Here is a 17,669-nt window from a genome sequence, read left to right on the forward strand (position 1 = left end):
CCTTTTAGGTTCATCTGTTCCCATGCTTGTGTGGTTCAGCTGACAATCTACCTCTGAATGAATGAAAGGATCTATCTGCCAAACAGGCCATCCTCAAAAAATGGACCTGAATGTAAACTACACTGCTCTAACAGCTTACTGTACATGGATATTCTTAGCAGATGCTTTCTTACAGTTTCTGGCATTCATAAACAAGGTCTTTTGTTTATTCCTCAAGTCTCACCTTAATCATGTCCTATATCTCACATTCTTGAAGTCATATGCTGCATTTGCTGCCAAAACAGCTGTTGATCTCAAACATACAATATTGTATGACATTTGGTGAAATCATAGCATTTACAAGTCTGTAGGGAAACCAGAATCTCATCTATTTTGTACTCTGCTCTCATTCTGTCTGATTTTTTGTTCACTTCCTGAGCTCTGTTCATGAGTAAATGAAGATGTGAGCAAGAATGACAAAGAGGAATTGTGGTGTTTGCTGTTAAATGATATTGCTCGTGTTGTGGTATCTCAGGAATGCTCTTTATATCACAGAAATATTTCAACTGAGGAATTTCAGCTGTCTGTTTAAATGGTTTCTGCTGTCTTGATAATGTTTCACATGCATGAATGGTCTTGTCACAATTTCACAAAGCATAAATATCATAGGGTCACTCTGGTTAAACGTAGTTATGTGTTATCTTTTTCCATGTTTTCCTCTATTTTAACCTTGGTAAATTAATCCTCGGTTTCAAATTGTGCTTTTGTTAAACCCGGTTCCAATTTGCATATTTATAAGGTCAATAGATTGGACCCATTACAGATCTCCATAATCACTTGTCTGGGGAAGTGTAGAAAGGCTATGTTTCAAATCACCTCAAACGCACAAAATAAATCAACTAGCCAACAATTTCTTCACTAAATGGAACGTGTTTACCGTCACTGATATTTTCATTTTCCTCTGATATGCTAAAACTAGACCGCGCTTGAAAATAACAGCGTGTATGAATATTTGATGAGGTAAGTTCTACGGCAGTTTCCGTTCCCCCACCCATATACTGTATGATGAAAGATGTTGATGTAGGCTAGTGGTTTAAAAGTAAGCAATGGGAAGCCATGTTGAGAGGCTGTGCTGTATCGTGAATAAGTTACGGCTTTGCGTCGTGCCTGCTGCAACCCCTTCAGCCGTGACTTATTTACGATACAGAACTAGCCTGGAGTCTACCTTATTGCTGCTATAAAACAGTTACCGCACAATACAAATATTAAAGCCAAAAAATGTCCCTGATCGTGAAGCAACATGAGTTACATTATTACGCCGTTAGATGGCGGCAAAGGCTGTCTTCATGATTGAGTCATTTAGTAGCCTAGTGAAGACTTTATATTGAAAGTACTGAAATTTCAAGATGCAAACTCATAAATGCATTGACTAGCGCTGTCAGGGTCAGAGTCAGTTCTCTTCACTATTAAAAGGACAAGATATCGAAGATCGGATTTTTTATTACGAACAAACATAGGCTATGACACTCGCTCACTCCATCTCTCATTGAAAATGGGCGTGCATGACATCGCTCAGATGGCAGGGAGTCGTCCTCAGTTATCACTGATGATGAAAAACGTCTTTTAAAAGAGTTTTCTCATTTTCAACAAAAATTCATGAGTGACACACAGAAGCACCCATCAACAAGTATGAAAACCTTTGTTATTCTCTATCAGTTACAGCTTCACTGAGGTAAAGAATGAGGAGACACCAGCCAGATCTGAAAATGTTGTTTTGTGGATTTTAATTTTTAATTTATTTTTTTATTTTTTATTTTCAATTCTAAAATTATTCCACTAGATGGCAGTAACAACTGTAGATAAATCAAATGGACATTTTTTTTTTTTTTTTTTTTTTTTAGCTTGTGAAGGTTCTAAAACCTGGAGAAAGTTATAGGCCTACATACACGACCATTCAAAAATGTAAGCTTTTCTTTTGAACTTTTTATTCGTAAAAAAAAAATCCTGGAAAAAAAATGTAGGCTAGTATGGTTTCCACAAAAATATAAAGCAGCACAACTTTAATGATAATATATTAAAAAAGATTCTTGAAGGATCATGTGACACTGAAGACTGGAGTAATGATGCTGAAAATTCAGCTTAGCCATCACAGAAATAAAATATATTCAAATAGAAAATTTATTTTAAAGTTATTTTACATTTTTTTTTAATAATCTTTCACAATATTACTTTATTAAAAATCTTACAGACCCCAAACATTTGAACGGTAGTGTAACATGTCCATTCTGGGTTACTAATGTGCATCTTTTTAAAAAGTGAGCATGTATTGTTTGTGTTGGACAGATAAGGCTGTTCAGGAGACTGTAAGGCATTTAAAGTGTTTATCAGTTTGGTGAGTGTGATCAGATGCCTGGCAGTCCTGGTATTATCTTTTCCCAGCATGCATTGCATAAACATATTGTTATGACATCTGAGAACGCTTTTTGCATCACTGTCAGTCTGTTTCCTGTCAGTGCAGCTCAGAGACATTTTGAAGCCCCAAAAGGGATTTATTTATATCTATGGGTTGTGAGTTTGTGGGACGAACATGCAGTGAGGATTCATTATGCCTGAAATTCTTACAGATATGAGTGGAGCTTTACATTTGATTTGCCCCAAAGATTAATTCTTAAGGGTTAGAGGTTTGTTCAAATTCATTTTTTAAAAATAATCAGCAGAATATATAAATGAGAGAAGGCAAATTGTCGATTTGTAAATGTAATAAATACAATAATCCACACTGATAATAATAATCCACACTTAAAAAAAAAAAAAAAAATATATATATATATATATATATATATATATATATATATATTTTTTTTTTTTCATTAATGAATAATGCATAACATTCTTGGCTCATAAAATGCTGCATAAGCTGTATCTGCTCTCAGCAATGCCAAAGGTGTTGTTAAAAGTGGGTCAGTCTGTCATTCTTCCTTTCTTGTTCTATTTTAACTTTCTTTAACCATGCAAACATGGTCACGGTCAGGGCCAGTGTTGCTCTGTGCGAATGTAATACGGGTTGTCTCGTGATCAGGGTAAAATCAATTCTCTGCTGTCGATTAGAAAGTTGTGATGATGAGTGACTATTAGTTTTCACTGAAATGCTGTAAAATGTTTTAGAGATCTTAAAGCCCTATTTACATTCTTGAGAATCTTAAAATAGCCACTAATAGAGTGCTGCAGCTGTGACATCAAAACCCAGAAGACTAATTCACCAGTGGTTCCCTCGAGGTTTTCCTATGGGTTTTTATAAAAGGGTTTTTCAATATATGTAAATGTGGAAAACATAACTTGATGATACTTTGACGTTTTTTTACACATCGTAAACTCACTCTCACACCAAACGTTCTTATCTTATCTAGTAATTTATTAGAAACATACGTTTTATAAAAGAAACACAACAGCATCAAAATTTGTGTTTCCGATATGGGCATGTGTGATTTAGGTTAGAGCAAAACTTCCAAGTATCATCGAGTTATTAAGTTTAACAGAACTTATTTTACCCAAATAATCTTCCAGGTTTGGACGTCACGGCTGCAGCACTCCATACATACATCCTTGACTCTTTTGAGTATTGTAATTCCTATCCAAAGGAATTCAGGGGTCAGTTTTGGGGGTATTTGGACATCTTTAAACTGTTAAAAACATGATTTTATGATGCCGCATTCTCCCGTCACCCCACACGACTGATCTCTGTCTGTCCTGGCATTGACGGTGACACCTGCCTGTAAGGAGTTATTGTGAGGAGAGAAAGAGAGGGCTTTGATGCAGTAGATGGCCACATTTAATGCTAGGAACACAGACCGGATTAATAGAATTAATAGCTTTGCGCTGTGGCACTAATATCCGTCCCAGGATGCTAAGTGGTAGTCAGTGGCCGTGCTCGCATAAGGGCCTTTTTGAGCAACGTAACAAAAAAAGAAAGAAAATTCCTCCAATCTTTCCCCAGTAATGCTGACAATTAGAAAAAAAGAACCCTCATTTAGTGCCTGGCGACGAAGCCACTTCCTGTTGGTTTACAACCCCAGATCTCCAGATTCCCAAACACACAGCTCTAGTGTTTGTGTGAGAGAGGGGCTATTTTTACCCGCACGAGGCTGGGGGAGTGTTGAGAACGCATAGAGTGATGGAATGTCTTCAGCTATGAATTGCAGCGAGTCACACGGACTCACGCACTGACGGACAGACATGTTCACACAGAAGCACTCTCTGCAGGACAAGCATACACTGCAGTGCTTTCAGCATTCATTAAAAGTGCATGTTGCTGCAAAGCACGCTGAATCATAGAGGAGAACTAGGCCCACAATTCATTGGCTAGTGACCTAAATGACTAAATGACCCTTTTTGTTACATAAAAAAACACAATTATAAGAAATATCACAGTTACCTATTGAGGTGAGAAGATGCTTTCATATGAAGCTTCCAAGGAAATGATCAATTAGCCTAATATAATATAATATAATATAATATAATATAATATAATATAATATAATATAATATAATATAATATAATATAGTAATATAATATAATATAATATAATATAATATAATATAATATAATATAATATAATATAATATAATGATGTTTTATATTCATCTTATGAATTTTGTCATGTTGTAATAGCTACACTAACATGCATGCCAAAAAGTACCATGGTAATACCATGTTTGTTGGACATGTTGCATAGCAAATAGACAGAATTACTGAAAAATATCCTTCCATATATTTTATAGCCTAAAACTAATATGTTTTTTGGACATTGTAAAATGGAAATTTTACATTACAAAATGGGTATGTTGTAGTACCATGGTTTTATTTGAAGCATCTTTAAATAATTAAATACCATAAAAATAGTATTTGAGTTTTATTGATATGTACATGAATATCATAGTTAAAGTACCATGGTGTTTCCTCTTGTTTTGGATCATTTATATGATATTTTGATGCCTGCTGGTGGCCATCAGTTCTGATGCCTAGTCATGTATGTTTTTGAAATGGTTTATCTTCAGATCGTCTGTAGAAACTTGTTAGTTTTACTGTTGTATTTGTTGTTTAATAAGCTGTGTGCAAATTTAAAGAACTGTACATTATAAACTTATATTAGTTATGTTTTAAGATAGTATAGTAACACTATATTTTCATCTCTTTACTTTATTCACTGAGTGATCCATTTCATCCAGGACTTCTGCTTTGCCCTGATATGTAGTTCCATAATGTCAGAAACACCCAGCACTAGTAAATTGATGTGAATTTAACACAAAATGGATAAATGATATAGTAGGTATAAATTGCGTAGCTCTACATGATGCATAAATGATGGGGTGAAACTCCTAGTGTGAAGAACATATTAAACATAATTACTGACACCAGCTCAGCATACTGTACGAGACAATCAGCAGTCATGACAGCATAGTGGAATTTGTTGCCATGTGCGTTTAGACAACACCCGCAATTAATTAAGGATAATTGTTTTGGAGTAAACCTGCGGTTACTTTTCCATGGTAAAATCCTCTATTTTGTTATTGGTTGACAGAATGTGGCACCTGGCCCCCAGCTGAAACCTTCTGAAATTACCACCTAAGCCAATAGTGCACAATCACACTGCGATTTTTGTGATAAAAACAAAAATGGCTTTCTGTAGTTCCATAGTAAATTTAGTGAAATTTGGGGTCAGTAAGATTAGGGCGTATTAAAATTGATCAAAATTAGAGTAAAGACATGTATAATGTTAAGACTTCTATTTCAATAAATGCTATTCTTTTGAGCTTTCTTTTTATAAAAAAATTCTGAAAAAACAAACAAAAACATTTTCACAAAAACATAAGGCAGCACATCTGTTTTCAACACTGCAAATAAGAAATGTTTTGTGAGGAACAAATAAGCATGTTAGAATCATTTCTGAAGGATCATGACTGGAGTAATTATGCTGAAAATTCAGTTTTCCTATTAAAAGAATAAATTACATTTAAAAATATATTAGACTTGATTTTAAATTGAAATTATATTTCACAGTATTACTGTTTTTACTGTATTTTTGATCTAACAAATTCAGCCAATGGTTAGCATAATATTTGAAAAAGTCCAATCGATCTAGAACCGTGAGCCATTAAAGGCATGGCATGTGATCTGTTCCAGTTTTTTTGTTATTTTTTGTTATGCTGGTTGAAAGTGTCTTCACATCCTGATAGCAATCACAAAGTTAAGTGGTCTAAATGTGTTTATATTGTCTATGGAAGGCGTAGGACCATAAAATGTTCATCCAATCATTCAGCCAATCATTGCATGTCTTATACTTGCCTGTCAGCGTATGTATTTTCATACCTCCGCGCACCCTGCTCGCGCAGACATCACACGTCATCAGCGCGTTTCATGCTATGCAGAGTTAGACAGTCACCGCAACCCAAACAGCTGCCATAGGTCCTCCTGAACCAAAACAATGAGCTTATGCTGTGATCACGCCATAACTAGGCTACTGTAATATGGAAGAGATGGAAACCTGTGACATTATATTAGGAGTAGTTTGTGATTAGAATTTTTGCATTTCAATGGCAACACTATCAATGCTGAAATGAACCTGCAGCAGTCATGTGGTACAGGTTAGTGCTCTTTAAATTATTTATGTTCATTATTTTTGTAATGTTATGTGTTTTGAGTCGAGAGGTAGTTTAACGCCGTCTCTTGTGACGCTCTGCAGACTCTGCTGTGTGCGTTCATGTGTTTTGAGGGAGGCGTGGCTTTGGAGACGCTCTGAAGGGAGGGTGGGATCTCATGCTTTCAAAGCTAGCTCGCTATTGCTAGCCGCTCTGAAAATTGCCTTCCCTACCTTTAAGTAAATTCCTATATAACTGGTAGAAGCCACTAACTGACTCCACTCTACCGCAGTATTACCTCCAGCGAGAGGTCTTTGGGGTTACTGAAGTGGTGCCCTCACAGACCCAGCACAGTGTTAAGATGTGCAGACTGTGTCCGATTCAAGCCGGACATTCCTCCAGAGTCAAGCGGGAACTTTGGAGACAAACAACCATTGTGTGATGGGTGAGGGTCTTTGAGAGAACGAACAAGGGGGACTCAAGAGCTACTGAAAGAGAAGAGCATGTTCTTAACACCCCAGTTCAATCCAACACACACACACACACACACACCCTACCGAAATAGCTGCTTGTGTCCATTGACTTTAGTCTGTTGTGGGTCTTGAAGACAAAAGTGGTATTCTTGATGAGGATGTAACTACGGCCCCTCCGTTTGGAGCAACATGACATATTTGTTCCATAAAGCTGTTGTACAGCATGCTATATCTGAGAAAAAGACAAATTTCAATGGTGAGGATGTGAGGTCATATGGCTGTCACCCTGCCAAGATTATTTCCACTATGCATAAGCTGGCACAGGGGGATCTTCAGTCTGTTGATGTGTAAGCTTGAATCAGTGACTCTTATTGGGGAATGGGGAGTTTTGGAGTTTCAGTCCTTGTTTGCTGTGATGGCAGTGCAGAATCATCTCTCTCGCTGAGGTCCAGACTGGACAGAATACCTGTTGTTTCATTTCTTCTTGAGTGAAGGGAGTGGTGGTTATCTGACAAAGGTAGATGGGATACTTTACTCCAGTCCTCATTGTCACATGATCCTTTTAATATGCTGATTTGGTGCTCAAGAAACATTTGTTATGATCAATGTTTAAAACCGATGTGCTTCTTAATGCTTTGGTGGAAACTGTGATACATTTTCAGGATTCTTTGATGAAGAAAAGTTCAAATTTAAGGAATTTTCCTGGGGAAAGTTTTTTTTTTTTTTTTTTTTTTTTTTTTTTGCAGTTGCTCTTTATTCTAAGTCATGTTCATTTGCATGAGAATACTTGAGTCTGTTTCAACAAAGGGCTTCTTGTAGTGATACAATGTTTTGAAGGCCTTTAGTGATTTTAGCTCTCTTGAAACAAAAAAAAGTCTTAGACGTTTCTTCTAGGAACTTGATGAATGAAATCAAGTGTGTGCTGACACTGATGGAATTAGGTGTATTTACAGAGCAAGCAGTCAGGCTGAAGCTCAAACGCATTAGTTTGATCAATCCAGCAGAGAGAGCCCACACTCCTTTCTGACACAGATAAAATCTCCCAATCTTATCAACAAACACTGGCATTTTGTTGTAGTTTGATTTGTGATACATGACGATGCAAATGCAACCTTGAGTCTTCAAGGCTATTGAGAAAAACAGCCCTCACCACATTCGATCATGTTTACATCGCCTGTGTCCTTGAAAGACTCTTTCCCATGTTAGTCTCTTTGTTTGACTTTCATTAGGTGGTGCTAGATAAGATTTATATTGTGTGCGTGTGTGTGTGAACAGCAAATGTAAGGTGGAGTAAGTGTGCACATCCTCCATGTTTGCCTCCACATTAGAGAAAATGTAAGTCCCTCAGATGGATTAATTTACTGTAGTGTGCCTTCACAGTAATTCCACAGTAGGACTTCTCAGTTAGATACAATATCATACTGTATTTCTATGTACTATGAAGGTACCCAGCATGCAGTGCGGCATGAGTAGATTATGCTGTGGAGTTTCTTGATTTTTGTTGGTTGCTACTGAACTTATTTTTGGTTCACTTTTAGCAGTTTGTTTATTTTGTAATGTTCAGAATTTATATTCTTTATTATAATTATTTGTTGAGTGTGATATGTCGAGTATTGATGTCTGTGCATCATTAAGTGATGGAAGATAAAAAATATTGTTGCAAGATGGTCACACATAAGATGATGTCAAAGATAAATCTCAGCAGCTGCTTTACTATTGTGGATTATCGATCAACAAACAATTATGAATTTGAAAGAAGAAATAAAATAATAATAAATCTTTATGCTGAAATAATGCTAATAATAGTATAGTTTGACTAACTTAAAATAAGCCAATTAGCTTATTTTATATTCTAACTTGTTTTTATTATACACTTCTGACTTGGCTAGATCAGAAATTTGAATATGAATATACAAGGTCCAATATCCCAAGCAAATTGAACACTAATCACCATTATGGTGACTTTAAAACAATTACAGAACTAAACAATGTAATTTCGTACTGTGGCATAGTTAAAGAAAACTTTATAATGTGAATTAACAGTAAAACAAGAGCAGTAAATTACTGTTATGTCAGCATAATTTTGCTGTTGATTAACAGTAATTCGTAAGAAAGCGACCCAGCATGCTTTCATTTCACTGTAAATTTCTGACTACAGTAACTTATTATAAAATAATACTCTTTAATCCTGTAAATCCCTGGCAATTTTTTTAGTGTACAATGAAAATTGTATTAATCTTCACTGTATTCACTTGTTTTATTCTGTTCCTGTTAAAGTTTTTTTTCTCTATTTCCTATCCAATATCAGTGATCTAATTACAACTAAGGAACATTTTGTTCATGTTTATATGTGTGAATGAAGAGATGGTTTCAGAATTAATGTTTAATGATGTTTTACAGTAGTGTATAGTCATATCAGCATCCTTACTCCATTACTTTTCTGTCTTCAGGTTTTACTTTCCGTTTGAAATGTCTTCGGGAAACTAGATGGATCCTGCAAAACACACACACACACACACACACACAAAAAAAAACATCATGCAATGAACCAGATATAATGATATCCGTATTATTACTTTTAGAGCCTTTCCTTTTATTTACATTAGCATAAGAACTGTATCTCATGTACCTTGTTTAACTTGATAAAGTATGAAAGTTTTATTTTTGTTTGTTTCCTTTTTAACTCTCTGTTTAATAATTTTATTATCACTCTCTAAATTAACTAATTTTAGAAAGAGCCAGAGATCATATGGTCTGATTTCACCCCTTGTGATCCAGTGTGACATTTCTTAACCTTGTGACTCTAGTCCCGGGTTGAGTTGGACCAGTCTCCTGTGTAGTGTGAGAGCTCACAGGAGGGAAATAAGGTGACCGTGCTAATTCTAATGATTACATTTACACCAAATGCAACTTTCTCTCATTTCATTTCATCGCTTCATGGCCGAGCCTCAGAATCAGGTGGAATCAGGTCCGTGATGAGGATTCAGATGTTGAGATTGTGTGATGTCGATGTTGTCAAACACATTTGGGGATTAAGGGCGGATTAAGTACATTACAGAAAACAATGACCAATGTGATTGTCCTCAGAATGCTACATCCCTCCTGGTCTTTTAAAACCCCATCTGCGGAGTGCCGACCTGTCAGTTAATACAGGACATGCACCTCAGAACCTCTTTCTACCTCCATTTTATTGATTTCTTTATCCTGTCAGTAAGAGAGTGTGAAAAACAGTTTTATTTTATTAAGGGGGGTTATTATTTGAAATATCTTGCAAATGAAGATAGAAATAACTCAGTACACAAAGGATTAGGGTTACAAATGGTGAAACCAAACCCATGCATGCATGCCTCATTTACAGAGCCATTTGAGTAATATCTGTTGTTTCCAGGCTCTGTGAGGGGTGGTGTGTGAAATTCGGGCTAGCGGTAAATCTGCAGCGGGGGACATCCATTGCCTGGAACTCAATTTTGAGTCAGGCAGAGGTTGCAAAAATGGCCCCACTTTCCCTTAATACCACTTACTCTTATCATCACTCTCAACAAACAGCAAACATGTCTGAGTCTGAGGTCACAAAACCGTGAGACATAATGCTCTTGAAATCTAGTCAGATGTTTTATTTGTTATCACAGTTGGGTCTCTTTAACATCTCAGTTATTTCTCCTAGAATGCAATCAGATTAAATAGAGAGCAAATTGACATGTTACAGTAAACCTTCATGATTTAAAACAAGCACTTGACTGTGTTGTTTGTGTACTTCACATTTGAAAGTGAGTGTTTGTATCAGAAAGCAGATATTGCAGCATAATGCAATGTTTGTCTTTGTGCGAATGTGCATGTGTCTTCGTATCATTTTGTTTTGTTTAATGCATATGTTGGAGTATAAGGTCGTGGGATCATACCAGGTTTCTTGGACTGAGTTTATTTTTCCTCGGCTACCGCTGATAAAATGCAGCTGTCCAAATGTGTCTCTGAGTGGTGAGCGAGCCGTAGAGGGTTGAACGCATCCCAGCCTTGCACACCGTCCAGCCATCTGCAGGCGAAAACAGATAACTGGTCTGTCCTCCCCCAACCTCTGGGTCGAGAAAATAGACCAGGTCACGGTGCACTTCTAGACGAGCATGCTTGCACAGCTACATTGTTCTTTCTGGGTTATGTAAACATAAAGGAAATTAGATTATTTTGATACAGAGAAACCTGTAAATTAACCAGGCTTTTGATGTGGTGCTCTGTCCTTAGTTCACTTTTCCTGGGATGAAGCTTTCTTAGGCCAAAGAAATGCCTACAGCAAGAACACAGACAAAAATGCTTGTCATTGTAAGCGTGTGGTCAAGTTGAACATACTTAAGTGATAGTTCACCCAAAAATGAAAATTGGTTCTAAACCTGTTTGACTTTTTTTCTTCTTCTGTGGAACACAAAAGAAGTTTTTTTAAAGAATGACTCAGTGTTTTTTTTTATTGTCCATGCAGTAAAATTCAGTGGGATCCACAAAACGATTGACTTAGTCCAATGTTGTTTTGGACCCCATTGACTTTTAATGTATGGATAAAAACATTCTTCAAAATATCTTTCTTTATGCTCTGCAGAAGAAAGTAAGTCATACAGGTTTGGAATGACATAATGGCTATATAAATGTCAATAGTTTAAAGGGGATGTCTATTTACACTGTTAAAGAGTTGGACTCTCATGCTAAACATGGCCAAAGTTTCAAAAAAATGAGTTGGAAGTATGACGGATTATTTATGTGCCAAATACACCCCTTCAGAAGTCTTCTAAGTTTTGTAAAGTTTTTCTCCGAGTATGGCCCTATATGATGTCATAAAGGGTGGAATTTCAAAGAAATTTTGGTTGTATGGGAAAGATAACCTTGTTCAGCTTCCCAAAGAAGCGTTAGGGGAACAGTGGATGCAGTTAGTTTTTCCGGGGCAGCGACGGAGTTGTTGAAGTGTGTTTGTTTGTTCCCGGCATTTCGGTGACAAATGTTTTATAAACAAGGCCCAGTTCGACGCTGGATTTGCAGATCGTTTGAAACTGAAAGATGGAGCGATCCCAGCGATAAAATATCCCGGTCATGAGTTGGAATTGCAAGCAAAGTCGGTAGTATAAGTGCATATAATGTAAACAACATGAACGTATAGTGAATTAAAAAAAAGTTATCCAGGGATAATGCGATGATGTATGTGCGTGACTCTTTAGCTCCGCCCACAGCACGCCTCCAGGAACTCGGCTGTTTTTGGAAAGAATCGGTACAGCGTATATGTTTTTTATAAATCTGCTAAAACCAGTTCATGCTATTACCCTCTATCTATAGCATACCTTGTGACAGTAGTAAGAATGCATTCACATACTTGTGTTTAGGGCCTAAAGATGGTATACAAGTAAGAAATAACTTCTGCCTTTGGTGTCAGAGGATGTGATTCTGTCTGAGCTATTGTATTCTCCTCTTTTCAGTTTGGTCTTGCTCAAAATGAACTTGTGGTCTGTGAGGGAGTGGATCTAGAAAAATGTGATCTTTCCCCTATTCCTTTGAAAAGAACATTTGTTCAGTTCGAACTCTACAGTGTCAACTAACACTTTCATGTATTGTTGAAGTTATTCTTGGTCAGACATCGAGGGCCAGCATTTCCTCTGGGTCCTTTCTTTATTTAGAATATCACATGCAAGCCCGATATGTAGGTCGTATCAGAAAACTATTATTCCTTTAGCTAGTCGAGTGGCCTTCATTCTCTCCCTAGATCAGTTCATAGACACCCCTGAGACTAGCCAAGAATGAGGTTCAGAAACAACCCAAAAATAAACGCCCGCTTCACTAAAAGTGTCAATATTTTTAGAGCTAGAGGTTAAACCCTTGATTAAAGAAAGAATGGGAGCCTATTAAATATGATGGGATATTTTTTTTTTTTTTTACTGCGTTAAGAAAAATATTTAGCAATAATGTATTTTCAACAATCTACTTACTTTGATGCTAGTACTTAATGCTGGTACTGAATGTTGGTATATTTATACTTTCAAGACAATAATTGACCCTTTCTCGCTTGCTGGACTGAGGTTAGCCGGTCTATTCACTTTGTACAGACATACTGTAGCTCTGAAATCAAAGACTAAAATAGAGCGTCCATTGATTGCTGAGTAGGATCTCTGTCTACTGGCTCTCTTGTGTAATTGGAGCCTTCAATCAATAAAAAAGCATGAAATCAGCACTCGCTGGATTTCAGAATTGAAACAACCTCATCAGCTCTCAGGACAAGTATTCCTCCTAAACCATCCCCACACTGTAAAAAAACCCTCAACTTAAATCAACTGGATAGATGCAGATTGTAGAGGCTCACACATCCAGTTTAGAGTTTCTGTGATCCCTTTTCTGCTTCTTCTAAAGACATGTTCTCTTTTATAGACTGTAAGCCAGTGTAAAGCCAACTATCATTGTTGGAATGTTGATGTTAGTTGATGATGCTCATGAGTTTTTAAAGAACCGTTTCTCACGCGATAAAGAGACATTTTATTGCCATCTGTCTGAAATTGAATGCATTGCTGATGGCCTTTTGAACTTTGATGGTACTTTTTGAAGCTGTTATTGTTGCCGCATTCATGTTTTCAGTTAACCTCTGGAGGTCAAATGTCAAAGTTGAAGTTTATCTGTGGTCATTTTCTACATATCGTCAGTAATTAGCATTTTGTTGTTTTTTTTCTCTCCCTAGGACAGGGTGATGATGAATTCAAACTCACCAGGTAGGCAGACCTTTATTCCCATTACCGATTCCATTCCTGTTCCTATTGTAATTCTTATTCATACAGATTCCAGTTTTGTTTAGATTCTACTTCCCTTTCCTTTTGAATGTTCCTGCTTCAGTTTCATAGACTCTTCTGATTCCCATTCCCAATTGTGTTTTTTTTCATTCGCATTCTGTTTCCATTAAGTTTTGTTTTTGTTTATTCCTGTTCCAATTCTTTTAATTGTTTCCATTTCCATTCATCTTTCCATTTATATTTTCCCTTCCGTTTGTTTCACATTTGTTTCTGTTTTAATTCCTGTTCTTGTTTCCGTTTCGAGTTCCATTTCCTTTCCTGTTTCAGCTAAAGCTTTTTTCTTGTTTCCATTCCAATTTCTGTTCCCGATTCCAGTCCTATTGACATTCCCATTTCTATTAACGATTTTTTTAAATTTCCTATTTTCATTCCCACACACTTAGAAGTCATAGAATGTCTCTTCACAGGCATCTATTTCAATGCATGACAGTAAAATAGGATTTCTGGGAATGACTTCTCAGGTCTTTCCAGTATGTCAAAGCTTAGCTTTCCAAAAATAATGACAGGCTGTTTTCACTTTATGCCACACACGCTGGTAAAAAAAAAAAAAACACTTTCACAAAAGAATCAACCACACCACAGAAACCACACAGAGAGGCCTTAAATGAACAGCTGATAATGAGAAGAAATGAGAGAAAAGAACATGTTTTAGATGGCTATTTCTCCCTGGCTTTATCTCTCTAATTAAGTCTAATTTCCATGAGTTTGTGGTTGCTGAAGTTTTTGTGATGTCCTGCTTAGCGTTGTGAAATAGTTTTTGTTTCATGCTTCTGTGGCCTCTGGAAACATGAGCAAGAAAGTCTGGAGAAGGAAATGATAGTTCATGATGTTCAGTTTTTAAATGTATGTGTTTTTATTTAAAATATTTGAGGCTTTGTTACAGATTATTTTTAAAGGTGGTTTGATAACTACGTAGAGACATGTAACATTAGGAAAAAAACCATGCGGTTTCCATGTCAGCAAAATGATTGTAAAGCCAATTGCCAATGTTTTTGTCTATTGTACAGAGACAATCTTTGCAGGAGGATTAGAAACTGTTGTGATTGACAGTGTCAGGCGTCAGACTGCACAGACACTGGCTCGAGTGAGTAAGTGTCGGACCAGCTTCAAGTTGTGTGTTTATAAAGGACTCAGGTTTACCTTGGACTCCCAGTGAAACAGGACCATTATCAGGAGTCATGTCACGTTACTGTTATTGAGCAGCCTTGGGGAAGTGTGTGGATGTGTGTAATGGGCCCCTGGAGGGCCCCTTGAGGTCAAAGGTCATGCCACTCTAGGCCTTGAAATGGCCTCTCACATAACCTCACTGGCGACGAGCACTGCGTGTGTTTGGAAAGTGTGTTGAAAGTGCTTAATATATTTGACCGTCAGTACCCAGCAAACAATTTTGCGTTTAAAAGTCTAATAGTCCAAACACAGCCCTAACATCTAGGCTAAAACAAGGCAAAATTTGGGCTGTCAGTGAAAATTTTATAGACGTCTAACCATAGCCCAAGAATAGACTAGTCATCAATTAGATAACGTCAAAGAAATGAAACCAGACACCTTGTAATCACTGTTGACTTTGCTTACATGATGGAATATCATACATCTCGCTAGTTATTTTGGCAAAAACGACATGCAACCAAATTCAAGGTTATTTTGGCTATAGAAGTGAGTTGCTTTCCTGTAGCTCAAACAGTAGAGTGTTGGTGTTTGCAATGCCAAGGTGATGGGTTCGATTCCCAGGGAAAGCAAGAATTGTTAAGAATGTGAATGTGTACCTTGATATGCAATGTAAGTCTCTTTGGATAAAAGCGTCTGCCAAATGCGTAAATGTAAATGTACTCATAGCTGGACTACATCGGGTCTATTAACCTAGACAGTGAAATGATGGATATTGCTTGTTGGGGTAAGCGGCTAGATTATGTGTGTTTGTTTGTAGGAATCTGGTAGGAATGTGTATATTTATAGGTCATATCATTGATTTGTTTGTGTTTGTTGTGCGATGGATGATGTTTTAGCTAACACTCTTACTCTTAAATTTGACAGCTGATAAGCTACTGTTTGTTTGTACCTGGCCGCTAGCATACTGTAGCCTTGACAAAAAAAATTCGAAGGAAGCACTGCAATTAAACTTTGCAGATCCCAGGAAAAAGTTAACCACAACCATTCAAAAGTTTTGGGTCGTTGAATTTTTTTTAATGTTTTTAAAAAAAACATTTGAAAGAAATTTATTATACACATTAAAATAAAATATTTATTTTTTATCATTTGTTACTTCCCTTTTATTGCTGATAACTTATTAAAGGATTAGTTCACCCCAAAATGAAAATTTCCTAATAATTTACTCACCCCAATGCCATCCAAGATATCCATGTCTTTCTTTCCTCAGTGAGAGAGAAATTATGTTTTTTGAGGAAAACATTTCTGGATTTTTCTTCTAACAATGGACTTCATTGGTTACCATCGTTTTTAAGTCCAAATCAATGCAGTTTCAAAAGTCTTTGAAGTGTTTAAACGGGCTGTACGCGATAGGTCATTTTCACATTTTTTTAAATAATTTATAGACTTTTTACCTTCAATAGTTTGGATTGAGCTGATCAACAAACGGACAGGGAACTACGTCATCACGTTGAAATACTACAATACTATTTGAACTACTATTCATATTCATCAGAATGTTATTCATATACTATTCATATTCATATTCACTGAATACTATTACTATATATATAATAGCAAACAATACTATTTGAACTATCCTCCTATGTACGGTCGCATTGTAAACAATGGAGCGGTACTTCTGCCGGCGCTGGCGTGACCTTTCAACGTGATGACGTAGTTCCCTGTCCGTTTGTTGATCAGCTCAATCCGAACTATTCAAGGTAAAAAGTCTATAAATTATTAAAAAAAAATTGAAAATGACCTATCGTTTCGCTAGATAACAAACTCTTCTTCAGCTGTGATCGCGTACAGCCCGTTTAAACACTTCAAAGACTTTTGAAACTGCATTGATTTGGACTTAAAAACGATGGTAACCAATGAAGTCCATTGTTAGAAGAAAAATCCAGAAATGTTTTCCTCAAAAAACATAATTTTTCTCCCACTGAGGAAAGAAAGACATGGATATCTTGGATGGCATTGGGGTGAGTAAATTATTAGGAAATTTTCATTTTGGGGTGAACTAATCCTTTAAGTGAATTTAGGCATCACAGCATGTACTTTATAATGAATGGATATCCGGTTTGAGATTACATTTAACAGCATTATTAAATGATTTGTATTTTTAAAGATTTTCAAAGTGAGTTCATGTGTTTGAGTTTGTTACTTTAAGTGAGATTTAGATAAAGGTTAATGTACATGTACATGTAAAAATTAGAAATCAACAATTAAAGATCTAATGACCTATACAGTACCTATATACAGTATATTTTGCATCACTAATAAATAGTGTTAAAAGGTTCTATTTAGGTTGGGATGCTGCTTTAGAAGATGGCAGTTTATGTAGACAGCAAGGCAGATCAATAAACAGAGTATATGCACTCTGGGATTTCTCTGAATAAATGCTCTTTAATCTTGTGCTCAGTTCTGTACTGTGCAAATTACAGTGTGCTTTTGCAAGAAATTGTACAATCAAGAATCACGTTTACAGCTGTTTTATGTGTGTGTTTTGCATAGAAGGTCATTCCGCCCCAGATCCTCTCTGTCCCGTGTCTCAGAAACCAGCAGAGGCAGAGAACGTGTTCTCCACTCCCTCCTCTGAGTTAAATTTAGCTCCTGCCTTCTGTAGATG

General features: G+C 36.5%; 1 protein-coding gene across 2 annotated transcripts in view; it reads left to right on the forward strand.

Moving 5' to 3' along the window:
• stard13a (StAR related lipid transfer domain containing 13a) overlaps nt 1-17,669 on the forward strand; it is a 68,973-nt gene that overhangs the window by 1,941 nt on the left and 49,363 nt on the right. Inside the window, exons 1-2 of one of the 2 annotated variants that reach the window (XM_084104776.1) lie at nt 7,585-7,605; nt 13,786-13,816. In XM_084104776.1, the coding sequence (XP_083960902.1) occupies nt 13,795-13,816 (22 nt within the window). In that variant the 5' untranslated portion in view covers nt 7,585-7,605; nt 13,786-13,794. Of the gene's footprint in view, nt 1-7,584; nt 7,606-13,785; nt 13,817-17,669 lie in introns of those variants that run through there. The other variant, XM_084104775.1, reaches the window with a different exon arrangement.

This window comes from Abramis brama (assembly GCF_963993115.1).
Source record: "Abramis brama genome assembly, chromosome: 25".
NCBI lineage: Eukaryota > Metazoa > Chordata > Actinopteri > Cypriniformes > Leuciscidae > Abramis > Abramis brama.